This window comes from Hyaena hyaena, unplaced genomic scaffold, assembly GCF_003009895.1.
Source record: "Hyaena hyaena isolate Hyena2069 unplaced genomic scaffold, ASM300989v1 scaffold_44, whole genome shotgun sequence".
NCBI lineage: Eukaryota > Metazoa > Chordata > Mammalia > Carnivora > Hyaenidae > Hyaena > Hyaena hyaena.
The window spans coordinates 2,520,244-2,537,419 of NW_024080676.1; the positions used below are offsets into that span (position 1 = coordinate 2,520,244).

The 17,176-nt window shown below is 43.9% G+C and overlaps 1 protein-coding gene across 1 annotated transcript in view; it reads left to right on the forward strand.

Moving 5' to 3' along the window:
* Positions 1-17,176, forward strand: part of PLCE1 (phospholipase C epsilon 1) — a 337,915-nt gene that overhangs the window by 231,418 nt on the left and 89,321 nt on the right. The window contains exons 7-9 of the mRNA XM_039230185.1: positions 8,147-8,292; positions 13,031-13,289; positions 15,495-15,700. Of these exons, the coding sequence (XP_039086116.1) occupies positions 8,147-8,292; positions 13,031-13,289; positions 15,495-15,700 (611 nt within the window). The remainder of the gene's footprint in view (positions 1-8,146; positions 8,293-13,030; positions 13,290-15,494; positions 15,701-17,176) is intronic.

Genomic DNA, 17,176 nt, shown 5'->3' on the forward strand with positions numbered 1-17,176 from the left:
AGAGACATGAATAAGGTACTTTGCGAGACCAGCAGGGACCAAGGAATGGTAAAAAGACTGGGCTTCCAAAGATGGTAGCATACAGATGGGTAAAGTTGGCCTTGTACTTACTTGTACTACTTATAGTAGATAGTATGATTAATATTTACTGTACTACTCTTAATTACTTGCTTATGTTATTTTCCCCCATGAGGTCCCACCGTCTCCAAGAGTAGGTACCATATCTGTCTTGTTTACTAGTGTCCAACATGGTACCTGGACATGGTAGATACTCACTATACTCAATAAGTTTTTGTTAAAACAAGGAGAGTCATCCGACATATTTGTCAAAGCTTCCCCCAACCCCAGTCACAAGTTAATAGCAACTCAACTCAAACTTGCTTAAGCAAAATTTGGGCTCTTTTTTTTTTTTTTTGGTTTATGTATATGAACTCTTCATAGGGCTTCAAGTATGGCTGGATCTAGGACTCTAACTAAGGTCCTCAGGAATCCATCTTCATCTTTCTTTTGTGTTATCTGCATTCTGAGGCAGGCTCTCCTGATATTGTAGTGAAAGGCAGCCAACTCCTATCTTTATATTTTACAACTCCAGCAAAAAAAAAAAAAAGTCTCTTTTCCTGATAGTTTCAGGAAAAGACTCAATCAAGGAGGGGTCTAGTTGGCCTGGCTTGGGTTATGTACCCATCTTTGAACAAATCACTGAGACTGCCTAAAGGCAGGGGGAGGAGCAGCCCCATGAATTCTGTATGGATGAAGATAGAGAAAGCTAATTCATCTAAGAGATGTTGGACAGCCAGAGTAAACACATACACACACACACACACACACACACACACACACACACACACACAAAACACCCTATGTATTCACATCCAAAGGAAACTGGACAATAGAGCAGAGATAGGAATAGCCAGAGAATAGGAAGCGATACAAAACAGTAGAGTTGAAACGTCGGACAGATGAGTGGTGGCCAACAGTGGGAATTAATGCTGAAGATGTTAATTTAGATTAGATGGTGCCAGGCTTGAAGGCCAAAAAAAAAAAAGAGGTTTAGAGTTCATTCTGTAGAGTTGTGATACAATGTGAGGGGAACAAGACGGAGCATAATACAAGTTATATTTATGGCTTCTCTAGAAGCAACCTTTAAGGGCCTCTCTTTTCCCCTCTGTATCCCTCCTAAACCACAAGTCACTGGTGGAAACATGCCAAGCAGGACATGGAGTTCAAGAGGCTCTCCTGCAGCCACTTCATGTCCGGAAGAATGCCTGGGCATATGTAACCTGCTGGCCTCTGCAGCCTCAACACAGAGATCCCAGCATGAATATGTTACAGCCTCTGCTGTAAGGAGCTCCCAGCGGTGGGAGATTGGTCTCGGACAAAGTACCAGAAATATACCTGCATATACACATAAGTGATTATGTACATATGTATGGATACATATGGGACCGGGCGGTTTGAATAGGTAAAAGGGAATATTTTATTCCTCATGAGGAGTCAGGGAAGCCTTCAGAGGAGAGGGAATATGTGAGATTTTTTTTTAATGTTTTATTTATTTCTGAGAGAGAGAGAGACAGTGTGAGAACGGAAGGGTCAGAGAGAGGAAGACACAGAATCTGAAGCAGGCTCCAGGCTCCGAGCTAGCTGTCAGCAGAGAGCCCATAGCAGGGCTCGAACCCACGAACCGTGAGATCATGACCTGAGCCGAAGTCAGGCACCCAACTGACTGAGCCACCCAGGCACCCCAGTTATCCTTTTACTAAGAAAGGCTTGTGCTCAGGGCACAGACCCTTCTCAGGGCAAGCACAGATACTTCCTGGTCCAGCCTTGGACTCCTTCCTTCCCTGCAGTTAGAAGGGGAACTTAGAGATTCCTTTATTCAGGACTTCCGTGTTCTGCTTCCTGGAATTCAGCTTCTCAACAGCTTAGGTAACAGTACTACCAGTGGCAGTCCAAGCAGTAAACATTTACCAAGCCGGGGACTACACACCCAGCATCACATGATACCTTTGATACAATCCCAATTCTTACCCTCACAATCCTGTTATGAGGTAAATACTATTGTTCCCATTTTACTGAAGAGGTAATCGAGGCTGATAGCTACGTGACCCACCTCAGGCCCAGGCACGAGGAGACAGTGGAATGGGAGCCAACACAGTCCACTCAGCCCAGCCCCATGCTCTCCACCCCAGCGCTCGCTGCCTGCTCCTGCCTGCTGGCAAGTGGGTGACAGCCCAGGTCTCAGGGAGGTTAGAGAGATGGAGATCTGTGAAGTACTACAGAAATGACAGCTGAAGCTGTGACTAAGGGCTGGGACACTGAACCTGTGACATAGTTTTCAATCTAAGTATGTAAAAGATTGCCAGTTATCCTAAAATGCAGCTTCCTGGGCTCTGCTCTCAGACAGTCTGGATGAGACTTTGGAATCTGCATTTCAACAAACACCCTGCTACTACCACTAGAGATTGGGAGGCCAGTGTTGCACATTTTGAGGAGTGCTACCTAGGCAGGTGTGTGTGTGTGTGTGTGTGTGTGTGTGTGTGTGTGTGTGTCTGACAATATGTGTGCATGCCCACATGCCCAAATGCCTACAGTTCAAGGGTTGTTTTAGGAAAGCTCCATGGAGGGCAGTTGTTGATGTGCACTGCATGTAAATTACTTCAGAGCAGTTTTGTCTGGGTGTTCATCGTCTTCTTTAGATCTTGCCATTCGAGCCCAGCCCTTGGGGTTAGGGTGACCAGATGCCCACTACAAAGGACCATCTTTCTATGAACATTGCTCAGCATATTACAAAAAAAAAAAAAAAACAACTTTTTGGCACAAAGACATTTGTCTCTTTTTTCTGGACCTGGTAATAGCAGTAGGAAGTGTTCAGGCCTTTTCCCAAATATAATCCCTGACCTATTGGAGGCTGAGAATCCTCTCTGCCAGCAGCCTCCTGGGACTCTGGGTGGCCTGCCTGTTGGTCAGAGGCACCGAACACCCCCACACTGGAGATGTGGGAAAGATGGTCTTAGTCCTTGAGGACATTAGGTCTAGTGGGGGAGACAGAACAGACCCATGTGAAAGAGTCAGACACACAAATATAATAAAAATAAAGCAGATGCAAACCCTTGCAGAAGTGAGAATCCCCGTGCAGATATGAGCTTGGTCTCAGGGTCCACCATTAAGTCACAGGAAGAAGCTGAATGTGAGTTGCTAGGTGAGCATCAGAAGAGCCTTCCTAGAGGTCATGTTCACTCCTTTGCCATGTCTCATCAAACACTTACTGTGGGCACTGCTACTGGTGAACATGGCAGACCCACGTTCTGCTTTTGGGGGAACACAGTGCTGACTGTGCAGGGGGCCTGGGGTCAAGGAGACTGGGGGCACCACATACCCCAATGTGGGGACCCAGCCCGAATAGTTAATCAGAGCATCCTCCTCAAGAAAGTGATGCTTCCATCAGAATCCTAAAGGCAGCCCTGCCCCTAATTTTACAGGAGCCAGGATGAAGTACAGAGGGCGAAGCAAGAAGGCCCCAGCCTGTGGCCTGCCCACCTTCTCTTTCCATCCTGACTTGTGTGCCTGGGTGTGGACACCTCAGACCTCCAGATCAAACTCCATCTACACACCACAGCCCCACAGGCCCTTGGCCAGCCTTTGGGCCTGGAGTTATGATCTCCCCACAGGAGGACTGATCCAGATACAAGGCTCTTGCAGGCCGAGAAGTAGGCTTGAGCTGTTTAGACAGAGGACTTAGGGGTTCTGGGTCTTCAGGGATGAATGATCTAGAAGTGGGTACACAGCCTCTGGGCAGACCATTTCCCTCCACCCCAACACAGGCCTGCTAAAGCATGGGGCCCAGGGAAGGTCCTGATTGCAGAGTCTGAGGGCAGTTTTAGCTAAATCAAAGTTCGAGGGCCAGGGAGACCCTTCCCATAGAAGACTCCTGAAATGAGAAAAGGCCTTGGTCATCTCCCTAAAAGCAGGAATGTGGAGAAAGAACAAAAGTGAGGTTGCAGAACCAACAGGGGCCTGTGGCCAAGGTAGGATTTGGCTTTACAAAGGACACGGGCAGGACAAGGTGGGGGCCAGGGAAAGGTAATTATGAATGGAACAAAAACATTCCTTCCAGAATGAGCTTGTATGATACCAACAAGGTGTTTGATGTGAGCAGAGCAAGCTGTTGAGCTTGGCTAGGCCTAAGAGTACTGACGAAGGCAAAAGAGGAAGAAAAAAAGCATCTGGAGAGGAGCAGTTATGGGGGGGTTTGTAGGCCTATACCCGGGGTCAGGCCCTCAGGTTAAGCACAGAACCTCGGGGGCGGGAGGGGGGGGACTCTTATGGAATCGGGCTGGGGGCCAGATTCGGTCTTTCTCCTGTGCTGACCATTCAAATAGGGCAAAGTATTCTGCCACATTTAACACCTTTCTTCTCTATACTTGGGTTTTAGTACTTTCCATGTTTGTAATTTTTGTGTTTTTCTGTGTGATTTCAGTGTCCTGAAATTCTTTCTGGATTGGCAACACATCCCATTTTCCACTTAATAAATATGACCACCATTGATGCTTTGGGCAACATGTTTCAATCATTGCCAAATCCTTGTGGGTTTTTTTGTGACATTTATCTTTCATAATTAGTGAGGAAAGTCTCATCACTTAATACCTATGAAATTATAAATACATTAGCCCACAATAAGATTTTTTTTGTCCTTGAAGTCTGTAAGCAGATGGTGTGTGTGTGTGTGTGTGTGTGTGTGTGTGTGTGTGTGTGTGTGTGTTTGTGATAACAGTGCTTACATAATCTCAACAACCAGGCCCTGGGGACTCACACTCAGAGATGGAACGGCTGGTTTAAATTAGGTTTCCATGTGAAATACTGTATCGCTATTTTTTTCCTAGCATTGTGGGAAAGTATATGGAAAATGATTTGACTGATAGGAAATAAATCTGGATGCATGATCAGGATTGAGGCACAAACCACGCGGTGATCTGCGCCTGCTCTGTTCTGTGAAGCTGGGAAGATGAATTAACCCTTTCAGGCCACGAGACTAGTAAGTCACTGTGTGGGACCAGAATAGCCTAGAAAAGCAGTGACTCTCCAGAGCTGCTGATTGGCCATCAGTTTCAGTAAAAAAGGAACTAAAGCCATGAGAGGAATATGGCCAGAGGTCTCAAGAACTAATGCATCAGGTGTCTTTGGGGAAACTTTTAACTTTGGGGGATTTATTTCCTTTGTAAGGATATGGGTTTGAATTTCTAGCTCAAAGAGTCAATAATTTTATGATTCTGTGTGTTAGCTCATGGTTTCCCAGAGCAGGATAGGGCTTATCAAAGGCAAATCGCATGAAAGGAAGAACTACACTGAACACCAGCAACACTCAGTCGCTACTGACAAAACAGTTTCTTGCTCTGGAGAACCAGGGCTTCACAAAGGTGACTTTTCACTGGGTAACCAGGTGATGAGGGGACAAGGCATAGAGACAGTGAGCAAGGGATCGCTTATAGCTGCAGGAGAAGGGATGGCTCTGGGACTCCAGAAGGTTCCTGTGTGCTCAGAACAGCCCTGGGAGATTAGAACAAATGGTCATCTTAGCTTATTTTCTTCCTAAGAGGCTCTGAATTCCTTGCAGAATGATCTGTACCAGGACTTGTCCTAGGAGTCTGATTCTAGATCTATTCTCCTGATGTTGAACCAGGTCCAGAGCAGGCTGAGAGCAGAGGTGCATGCTCGGAGCCCACCAGGCTGGGGCAAGGGCTCAGGGTGACGGGTGGTTCCTCACATCCTGCATCAGCACTCCTGGCTGGTCCCACAGTGTGACCCTGTTTTATCACTGAAGGATCCACTATTTGGCTTTTTATTTCTGTGTAGGAAAGGGGAAAAGGTGTTTAGCATCTCTTTCTTCTCTTTTCCTTTTTACATTGCTTGAATTATTTTTTCGATACTCTTCTTGGTATCTTCTCGTTTTAGTCCAACTCTGTGTCCAAATGTGCAGCTCTTAACCAAGTGCTTAGAAAAACCTAACTGGTGCCAAGTTTTTTTTTTTTTTTTTTAAATATTTTTATTTATTTCTAGGAGAGAGAGAGAGAGAGCATGAGCAGGGGAGGGCCAGAGAGAGAGGGAGACACAGACTCCGAAATTGGCTCCAGGCTCTGAGCTGGCAGTCAGCACAGAGCCCGACTCGGGGCTCGAACCCACGAACCGCGAGATCATGACCTAAGCGAAAGTCAGACGCTTAACCGACTAAGCCACCCAGGCGCCCCATAACTGGTGCCAAGTTTAAAGAAACTGTCACCCCTCATCAGATAAAAGAGTACCGCACTGGAGTCCTACTTTTGACATTAACAAGAAGTGTGACCTCAGAAGATCACTTCTCCCATGAGCCATAGATTCTTCATCTGGAAGAATGGGTTTGGACTGCCCTCTGTGGTTGCTGCTAGCACTAAATGTCATTCGTTCCTACCATTTTATCGATGGGGGTGGTGGGGGTGGGAGGGAAGTGCACTGTGCCGTAGACCTTAAACTCTTTTTTGGGTGCAGTTGTCATGGGTCAACACGAGCAAGTGTCCCGGCCTCACTCTCCCTCAGACCAGGGAAATAAATTGGTGTCAGCACTCTTACTGAACCAGTGCAGCTAATGGGCCATGTGGGGTCAAGACCAAGGCTTTAGTTTGTTAACAACAGAGTTTATCAGCCCAGACATTAGCCAGGAGGGAGAACGTAACTTAAATGAACACTAGTATTCAAGCCCCAAAGTATAGGTAACAGCAAAATAATCGTAGAGATTAAGCAGAGGATTTTGAGGCTGCATATCATAAAAGGGGGGAGGGACTTAGGAGTGGGTTATTATTAAATATTATACTCTAGTATGTGTAGTAGAGAAAACTAACCACATTAGAATAACTTTCATCCCAGAGCTTGTGTATACACATTAGGCATTTAGAGAGTGGTTAATAGTGCCACCTCTGGGGAACACACACCTAAATTCAAATTCAGGCTTTACCACTTTGGGTTGAAGACTTGAGCAAATGTCTTAGGCCCTCTATCCTTCAGTTTCCTCATCTATAACATGAGGATAATAACAATCCCTTGCTCCAGATTATTGTGAGAGATGAGTTAACTTATGTAAAGTGCTTAGAATAATTCCTGGCACATAGTAAGTGCTATATAAGTATTTGTTCATTATTAGTCATTTGAGGAACAAAATAGATAATGCATTTATCAAAGATAGTTTAAATATATAATTTTTTTGGCATTTTTTATTTAAAAGCATGCATTTTACTACTTGATAAATGTTCTTTTGGGGGACCTGGGTGGCTCAGTCGGTTAAGTGTCTGGCTTTGGCTCAGGTCATGATCTCGCAGTTCATGAGTTCGAGTCCTACATCGAGCTCTGTGCTGACAGCTAGCTCAGAGCCTGGAGCCTATTTCAGATTCTGTGTCTCCCTCTCTCTCTGACCCTCCCCTGCTCATGATGTCTGCCTCTCTTTCTCTCAGAAATAAATAAAACATTTTAAAAAATCAAGTGTTCTTTTACTTATGGATTAAGCACATTAACTGCATTTAATCTTGCTATCCATCAGTCAAATGTATTTATATGTATTTTAATCAATATTCTTTGGGCTTTATTTCCTTATAGTCTCGTGGAATTTTATAGATCAAGAGGGAGTTCCTGAATTACCTTTCAGCCTCCTTACTTTAAAGACAAAGAATATGGAGAGGTGAAGTGACTTTCCCAGAATCCCATAGCAAAACAATGATGGAGCCGCTGAGATTCACCTCAGATCCCTCAGCTGGGCCTTTCATTTCCTAATACTAAACTGATTTTTAAAAAAGAAAAAGAGTGGGGCACCTGGGTGGTTCAGTCAGGTAAGCTTCCAACTTCGGCTCAGGTCATGATTTCATAGTTCATGGGTTTGAGCCCTGTGTCGGGCTCTGTGCTGACAGCTCAGAGCCTAGAGCCTGTTTCCGATTCTGTATCTCCTTCTCTCCCTGCTTCTCCCTTGCTCGTGCTCTGTCTCTTTCTCTCTCAAAAATAAACATTAAAATTTTTTTTAAACATTAAACATTTTTAAAAAAAAAGAAAAGAAAAAGAGTTCCTGTAGAAAAAAGTATTCATTGAGTTTGCAGGACATAGGCTCAGTGGATCCCCTCTCTGCATTTTCTAGGTGAGCTCCTGGGTGACGTGGCTGATCCTTACGGCGGGCTCCATGGAGGAGAAGCGAGAAGTCTTCTCCTATTTAGTGCACGTGGCCAAATGCTGCTGGAACATGGGCAACTACAATGCTGTCATGGAGTTCTTGGCCGGCCTCAGGTATGGGAGTGGGAAATACAGTTATCGGGGTCCAAGCTGAATGGCACTGAATTAATTGTCCTAGTAACCACATTTACCCAAACCAGGCACTTAGTAGTGACTATTTGCGGGAAATCCATTATCCTTTGCTACCACCACAAACCTTGCCCCTCAAAGATGCAGCAGGATTCAGCCCCTGTGGCCAGTCACAGTCCTAATTAGCTGTGTCTGCTCTGATCCAATGCTGTTGACCAAGCTGGGTAAAATTTCCTGCTTGCATAGCTACATCAGCCCCATCACTGACCCCTACTTACTCTCTGTGTCCTGTAAACCCCACTGTTATCTATCTCTTCCCAGCTCTGCCTTATGAATTGCCTCAGGACTGTAGAGTCCCAGCCACCTCCTGGGAATGGCTAACATTGATAATAAGCATTCAATAAAAATAGCTCTTATTTTTATTGAACACTTACTATGTATCAAGCATTGGACTGTGTATTTCCTATGCATTAAATATTTTAATTCTCAGAACAGTTTTTTGGTAGATACTATTATTATTCCTACATCTTACAAAAGAAGGAACTAAAGTTAGAAGTTAAGTCAATCACCCAAGGCCACCTGGCATGGCTGGGATATGAATGCACGCAGCCTTGATTTTGAGAGCCCTTGCCCTTAACCTCTGATATCCTGCTCTTATGCCTTCTCCACTAAGCTACTAATAAGATCATCACTTTATCAATTAAGTCTTCTGTCTTATTCCCTTCCAAGCCTCAGTTACCTGGCATAAAGTAACTGCCCCTCACTTGTAATGGAAGGCAGTGTGGTATGAGGAAGAAGAGCATGAGTTGTTGGGTCAGAATAATAGGGAATCAAATTCTGGCTCCTCCGTGGAATATCTATGTGGTCTAGGCAATTTACCTGACCTCAGTGGGCCCCAGTTTCTTTATCTGAAAAATGGGGATAGTAATAAAAAGCACCTACCCTCATCCAGGATTTAGTGAGATAGTATAGTGTTTAGCACACAGGTTTTGCATGCAGTGAGGCTCCATAAAGTGAACCTTTTGTTCTTAGTGTCTGAGATTCACCTTCCCAGTGAGGGTTCTTACTATAAATAGATCTTGCTTCCTAACTTTATTGAGATTTTTCTTTAGGTCTCCAAATCCCTGCAATGGGATTCCTGGTTGAGGAAAGAAAGGAAAATTCTCAGAGTTGGAAATTTTTTTGTCCTTTTGAACTTTCTTAACTAAGAATAAATTCAGATAATCATGTGTCATTGTCATTTAAAATGGTCATACAAATGTGTCAGGCATGGCTCAAAAGAAGGAAAAAATAGAAAAAATACTGGGAGAACAGGAGATGATTTGGATGATTGGATTCTCTTTGGGATAAATTTTCTACCAAGAACCTCTACTATTTTTCTTTAAAAAAATGATCATATTATGATAACATAATTCTATTTTAATGACACTTCTCCTCTGTGTTTGGCAAGTGGATACTGGCTACTGGCTGGGGACCTCACTTCCTCTCTTCTGGACATCACTGTCCTCAAAGCATGAGAGCTGGCTTGCTCCGAAGTAAAAGACAAGAAAACAAGGCAGAGGCTGCAGTGCCTTTTATGACCCAGCCTCAGAAGTCACACACTATCACTTTGCCACGTTGGTCACATCAGACTAGCACTAGTTGATTGTGGGTGGTATCTACGCTACACAGAGAAGTATGGATCATTGGAGGAAACAATTCAAAGTAAAAAAAGATACACAAATAACAATATTTACTCAATCATGGTGTCAACTTAAAACAACCCAGGGACCCCTGGGTGGCTTAGTTGGTTAAGCATCTGACTCTTGAATTTTGGCTCAGGTCTTGATCTTATAGTTCATGAGTTCGAGCCCTATGTCAGGCTCTGTGCTGACAGTACAGAGTGAGCCTGCTTGGGGTTCTGTCTCTCCCTCTCTCTCTATTCCCCTCCCCCTCTAAATAAATAAATAAATACATTTAAAAAAATAAAAATGAAAATAACCCAAACAAACATCAGTGGGGAAATGAAGGAAATAACATGATACATTCTTACAATGGACTATTATTTAGCCACCAAAAACGTTTATGAAAAATGTTTAATATCATTGGAAAACAGGTAATATATAATGCAAACACATATCTGGGAACAAGGCTGTGTGTACTTAATAACCTCAGCAATATTTATTCAACAACAATTATAAAACATTTAGAACAGACATCTACAAGTAGAATAAATACTGGAAGGAGATATACCTAATATTCTCTGTGGATGGTAGAACTGTAGGTGGATTTTCTATATTTTTGGTATTTTCCAGGTTTTCTACAACAGCATCTAGTATCTTTATAAGCAGAGCAAGAAATGAAAGTTTTAAAACAGTGCCAATTCTCAATCTAATAAAAACCCACTGATCTTGCTGAAGTTTATCTTGTGCCCCTATGTACCGTGACTACTCTGTCACCCACAGAAACAAGGACGATTAAATAATGGGAACCATGTCTCACTCATTTATTCACTAAGTTTATTTAGGCTTCCATTTCATGCCCCCAAAAAGGATTCTTACCACCTTATAAGAAACCAGGTGTAGGGCAGGCTGGACTCAGAGGGGTGAAATCAGGAAACAATTTTAGTTTTCTGAACTCACTGTCTTTCAAACCTGCTTGATTGGATTTCCCTCCCTGGCTCTGGGTTATACCTTGGGAGGTCCTGTAGCTTTCCCAGTCACTGATGGGGTCAATAACTTGTCTCATTCTCCTTTGCTCATGAGCATGAATAAATCTCCGAAGCATACAGCTGTGCCAGAAAAGCAAGATGCCTGAGTACCTACAGTATGTGATGCCATTTAGATAAAGTTTAAAAGCACACACACAATGTTACAAACTGCTGAGTGATATATACCTTTGTTGGGGGAAGCATACACAATTGTAAGGGAAGGAAAACACTAAAGTACAGTTGTGGTCCCCTTCCATGAGGGAGAGAGGAGTATGTGCTCCTGGAGGAGTCCACGGGGGTCTCAACCACATTATTAATTTTTTTAAAATATTTATTTATTTCTTAGAGAGAGAGAGGAAGAGAGCAGGGGAGAGTCAGAGAGAGGGAGACTCCTAATTCAAAGCAGGCTCCAGGCTCTGAGCTGTGAGCACGGAGCCCAACATCGGGCTCGAACTCATAAACTGTGAGATCATGACCTGAGCTGAGCCCAGTGTTTTATTTTTTTAATTGAAGGGTTGGTACATGGGTGTTTGTCATGTTGTACTTCTCTATGTCCTTTGAATGTCTTCTCTAGGACATAGTGATTTTTTAATCCAGTCTGATATAAATCAAAATTTCAACCTCTCATTTGGTTTAAAGCTTCACCTTTCCCCCACATTTCACAGCCCGAACAGTCTCAGAAACCTGCAGTGGAGAAGGAGAACAGGGTTTTTCTTTTCTCCCTCCAGCTCAGGGTCCCTGCAGAAAAAGGGGATGGGAGAAGAAAGAGGAAGGGAGATGGGGTAAAGGACACAAAGGTCTCACTTGACGGGGACAGTTATGGTCCAGCCTAGGTGCTCCCAAAGACAGGTGTGCTTTTAGGGTTTCTTCCCAGGTACTCCTCCTGTGTTCCCCCACCTGCTGCCCTCTAGGTACCTCCCACTGCAGCATTAGTCAGCAAGGAGCAAGGCGTCCTCAGTCTCCAGGACTCAGCTCTGGAGGCCCTGTCATGACAGGCTCTTTCTGCTAGGTCTTTCTACACAGCTCACGTGGACACGTGGAACTGCCCCACACTGTGGCCCTTCCAGACTCACAGGAGATGCATAATGCTTTGCCCTCTCAGATTCTGCAAATGCAGGACAGGCCCACTGGAACCTTCAGGCAGGCCTAGGCAGCCTGTCATCTTTACACTTTTCCAAGCAGGAGTCACACACCAGACTCTGTGATCAAGAAACTCAGGACAGAGGTCAACCTCTCCATGGCGTTCACTTGAAGCCCCCTATCCCGAGGATGATCCTCCTCTTTCTCACATATAGCACTCTGACAGCTCTATCCAGAGAAATATTCCCTGCCTGGCTGCTCAGACCCAGTTCCTCTGTGTGAGCTGATGCACAGTTATAGACCACAGAGGGCAGAACAGTTGAGGTATCCTTGTGATGACCAGGTGCCTCCCTTAGGAAGTGGGGTACAGTGTCACCTGTTATTGTCAGCAGCAAGTTCATCATAGGAAAAGGCCCATCTAACATCCAGTCATGCAAATAGTATTTTAAGATCATATCCCTTAGGAGAGCCTGTGGCTTAATGTCAAAAACGGAATTAACAAAAGCAATTCTATAAAAGAGGCCCAAACAGGTTTCACTTATATTACTGAGAGACTGGCCTAATCCGAGGATAACATTTAAAAGATCAAGAGGACTGGACGGACCATGCTTTCTGCAGACAGTCCTCCATAAATATCTGCACAAACCGTATGACCCATTGGGTTTCCCTTTCAGCTTTAACTGCCAGAAAAGCTCAAACCTAGATTTAGTGCCCATCTTCCAAAATTAACTCCTTCCACGTGTGTTATTTGTACCTGTCCTATTTAATTTTTTGTTTCAATTTTTGATTAATACCTCATTTGGGGAAGTAGGTGGAGATAGGAGTCCTAAATAAATATTAAAACAGTGAAAACTGAGGCCAAAAGAATGAATTTGTATGGAATTTGGGCTTTATACTGCAGACTATTATATTATTTCTCCTTCATTCTCAATAAACATCATTTATTTGCAATAGGTCAAGAAAAGTTTTAAAAATGTGGCAGTTTATGGACCAGTCTGACCTGGAGACCATGAGGAGCCTGAAGGACGCCATGGCTCAGCACGAATCTTCCTGCGAGTACAAGAAGGTGGTCACACGGGCTCTGCACATACCTGGCTGTAAAGTGGTTCCATTCTGTGGGGTGTTTCTGAAGGAGCTCTGTGAAGTACTGGATGGAGCCTCTGGCCTCATGAAGCTTTGCCCGAGGTATAATTCCCAAGAAGAAACTCTAGAGGTGAGGACTTTCAGAATCTGAAGTCTATTCCCACCTAGCTCCTCACACACTAAAGCCAGGAGATAACCTGCTGAGCCTAGGGTAATCCGTTGTCACTGTTGTGTTGGGTCCTTGGAAGTTCCGGATAAAAGAGTGCCAGCTAGCACTGTTTGGGGCTTATTCTTGTTAAATTAGCTTTAATGAGGCAATGTGTAAGTACCAGTAGATATGGGTGTTGTTCTCTAATTTTTTTTTTTTTTAAGGATTGATGGGGTTTTCTTTTCTCATTGGGTGGGAATGATTCTATTTTTTTTTTCTTAAATAGTTTAATGTCAAGTTGATTTCTGTATAACACCCAGTGCTCATCCCCACAAGTGCCCTCCTCCATGCCCATCACCCCCCTTCCCCTCTCCCCCACCCCCATCAGCCCTCAGTTTCTTCTCAGCATTCAAGAGTCTCTCATGGTTTGCCTCCCCTCTCTCCCCACCTATTTTTCCCCTTCTCCTCCCCCATGGTCCTCCATTAAGTTCCTCCTATTCCACCTATACGTGCAAACATATGGTATCTGTCCTTCTCTGCCTGACTTATTTCGCTCAGCATAACATCCTCAAGTTCCATCCTTGTTGCTACACATGGCCAGATTTCATTCTTTCTCATTGCCATGTAGTATTCCATTGTATAGATAAACCACATCTTCTTGATCCATTCATCAGTTGATGGAAACTTAGGTTCTTTCCATGTATTGGCTATTGTTGAGAGTGTTGCTATGAACATTGGAGTACATGTGCCCCTATGCATCAGCACTACTGTATCCCTAGGGTAAATTCCTAGCAGTGCTATTGCTGGGTCATAGGGGAGTTCTATTGTTAATTTTTTGAGGAACCTCCACACTGTTTTCCAGAGGGGCTGTACCAGTTTACATTCTGGGTGGGAATGATTCTAGACACAGAGGATAAGTCAAGTGAGAGGAGTAACTTTTCTGAATCAGGGAAAGAAAACATGGCAGGAGGTCAATGCTTCCTTGCTCTCCCTCTCTGTGGGAGGACCCTGGAGAAGCTGGTGTCACATGGAAAGATGACCACCAGGCTCTGATCACAGCTGCACCAGCTCTCCCAAGCCTTTGGCTTCTCGTTCTTGATCCCTAGAGGGGAGAGGACCTTGTGAGCTTTGACTCAGGGTATCAGGCATTGGAGAGAAGGGGCTTTGAGAAACTGGAAAATAAAGAAACCTCCCTAGATGGTGTTTAGAAATAAAAGAAGAGACTGAATTGGGGAGAACTTTACCAAGAATTTTGAGGAGTCCCGTAGCTGACAGTTCCAAACCCAAATCTAGGGTCATTGTCACCATGGCAACAGCACCACTACTGACCTCTAACACATACACACACATACACACATGCACACTCACATACACCCCTCCTCGTGGCCTTGGGAAGACTCCTAAAACTTCAGCCTCTTCCGTGTCACCTGGGAACCAGGCATCACCTGGTATCAGGGAGACTTAAGAGCCCCTGGTAAGTACAGGCAACACTACCAGTTTGCATCTCTCTGGCTTATGCAGGAAGATAAACATGCAATAAATGGAGGAGAAAGCTCAACTCAAGCCCTGCCAAGCTGCACCCACGCCAGCTCCCTTGGGTCTTAGATGCAGAGGATGCCACATCCAGTGACACAGCTGGGGTACTTACCTCTGATGGGAGAAAGTCCCTGATCACGAATACAGACTATAATAGTTTAAAACCTCCAGGAAGCCTCTGTGCTACCGTAGGATATATGGGTAATAAAGCGAACATTGTCCTTTCTCCATGTTCTCCTTGGGCCCCAGGAAAGCTATCTGGTTCTATAAAAGAATGGACTTCTGTCGTGGTTTTTCTCAGTTCTCTCCACCAGGAGGAAACAACCCTACCTTTCCTCTGCAAAGTGGGGCTAATCTTCTCCCTTGGGAGCCTTGAAATAATACTACTTTTTGTCTTGTAAATTTGAAATGGAGTGTTGATTCCTACAGGAACTAAAATTGTCTTAGTGGAAACAAGAGTGAGTTCCGATAGCTCATGTGGTGAAAGGAAAAAATGTTTTTCCTGGAGGCTTTTTCTTTTTCTTTCAATAAAAAATAGGCACAAGTGCCATTATTTACGGCTTCTGTGATTTTATTTCCCTCTCCAAGTAGGTTATTTAAGACACAGTACGTGAAGTTGCAGTAACAAACTCTTGGTACGTTTTCCTGTAGTTTGTAGCTGATTACAGTGGACAAGATAATTTCTTACAACGAGTGGGACCTAATGGCTTGAAGAATTCAGATAAGGAGTCCACAGTCAACAACATCTTTCAGATCATCAGGAGCTGCAGTCGAAGTCTGGAGGCCGAGGAGGAGGACAGCCCCATTGAGGGGAACAGCTCCAGGAAAAATTCCTTAAGGGATAAAGCCCGATGGCAGTAAGTTCTATGATGTCAAAAGAGGGATGCTCCTTTTTGTTTTCCTTTTCCTACCTAAGTTTGGTGTTAGGTAGATTCTTAGCAAAACCCCACCACCTTTATCAGGAAGCCGTGCTTTATTTCCGACTCTGCCAATGCTGAATTAGAATCTTCCTTTCTAACTTGGCTGCTTTGTTCTAGATTTACCACTCGTAATTTAACTTCTTGCCACTTGTTATCTCCTTAAAAAGAATAAACTAGAACTATCATGTCATTTCTGAAAATTTGACAAATTAAGTTTCAGGATTAGAACCATGGTATTTTATTTTATATATAGCTTCTATAAAAATAATTGTTATTAATCATGGGGTGGAGCACAGGTACAAACATTAATGTATTTTAAGTCAAATACACTGATTTATTAGGGCTGGAGTGACACTCTGAAATCAGTAATTTTAGGAGATCCCCTAAGCCTCTGGGTGATTGTTAAGTCAGGTGGTTACTTCCAGGTGCCTGGGTGGCTCAGCTGGTTAAGCATCTGAATTTGGCTGAAGTTGTGATCTTGTGGTCTGTGAGTTTGAGCCCCATATTGGGCTCTGTGCTGACAACTCAGAGCCTGGAGCCTGCCTTGGATCCTCTGTCACTGTCTCTCTTGCTCTCTGCCCCTCCCCCACTCATGTTCACTCTTGCTCTCTCAAGAATAAATGAACATTTTTTAAAAAGAAAGAGATCTCACTTCCAGAAAAATGGCTCTGCAAGGTGGTATCTGTAGCTTCATAATTGTTCAGTTGTTCCAATTGCTCCTTTATCTACAGCCATTGCTGCCTACCTAGACTTGTACCCACAACCAAATGAAAAGTTCAGAAATCAGTGGTGTTGGGGCATATGTTGTGCCTCTTCAAGGCCATTTGTTCATGGGAAAGTCTAACTCAAATGGCAGACCCTGGTCCAGCTAGAGGAATCCTCTAGCACCATCTGAAACTATTAGGTCTATTGGCTTTGACATCTTTTCCATGAAATATTTTATCTGTAGTGAGTACTCATGAATCACACTTGCAGTTGTCTGAGAGTCCTTATGCACAATTGTGTGTATTTATAAGACATTGTAGTTTGTTTTGCAAAGCCTTTCCTGGTTGTCATTGTGTGTGTGAGCCTACACTGGGAAGGGCAACAGTGTTTTTAGAAAATAATTTCTTTGAAATTGTAGTGCTAAGTCCTCAGAATCTGTTGTGAACATAGAAATGAATGCCTTGTGTCTGAATCTCTAATGCTGTTATGTTTTAATTTTTTTATGTTTTATTTTTTATATTTGAGAGAGAGGGGGAGACAGGGTGTGAGCAGGGGAGGAGCAGAAAGATGAAGACAGAATCAGAAGCAGGCTCCAGGCACTGAGCTGTTAGCACAGAGCCCAATGTAGGGCTCGAATTCATGAGCAGTGAGATCATGACCTGAGCCGAAGTCAGACACACCTAACCAACTAAGCCATCCAGGCGCCCC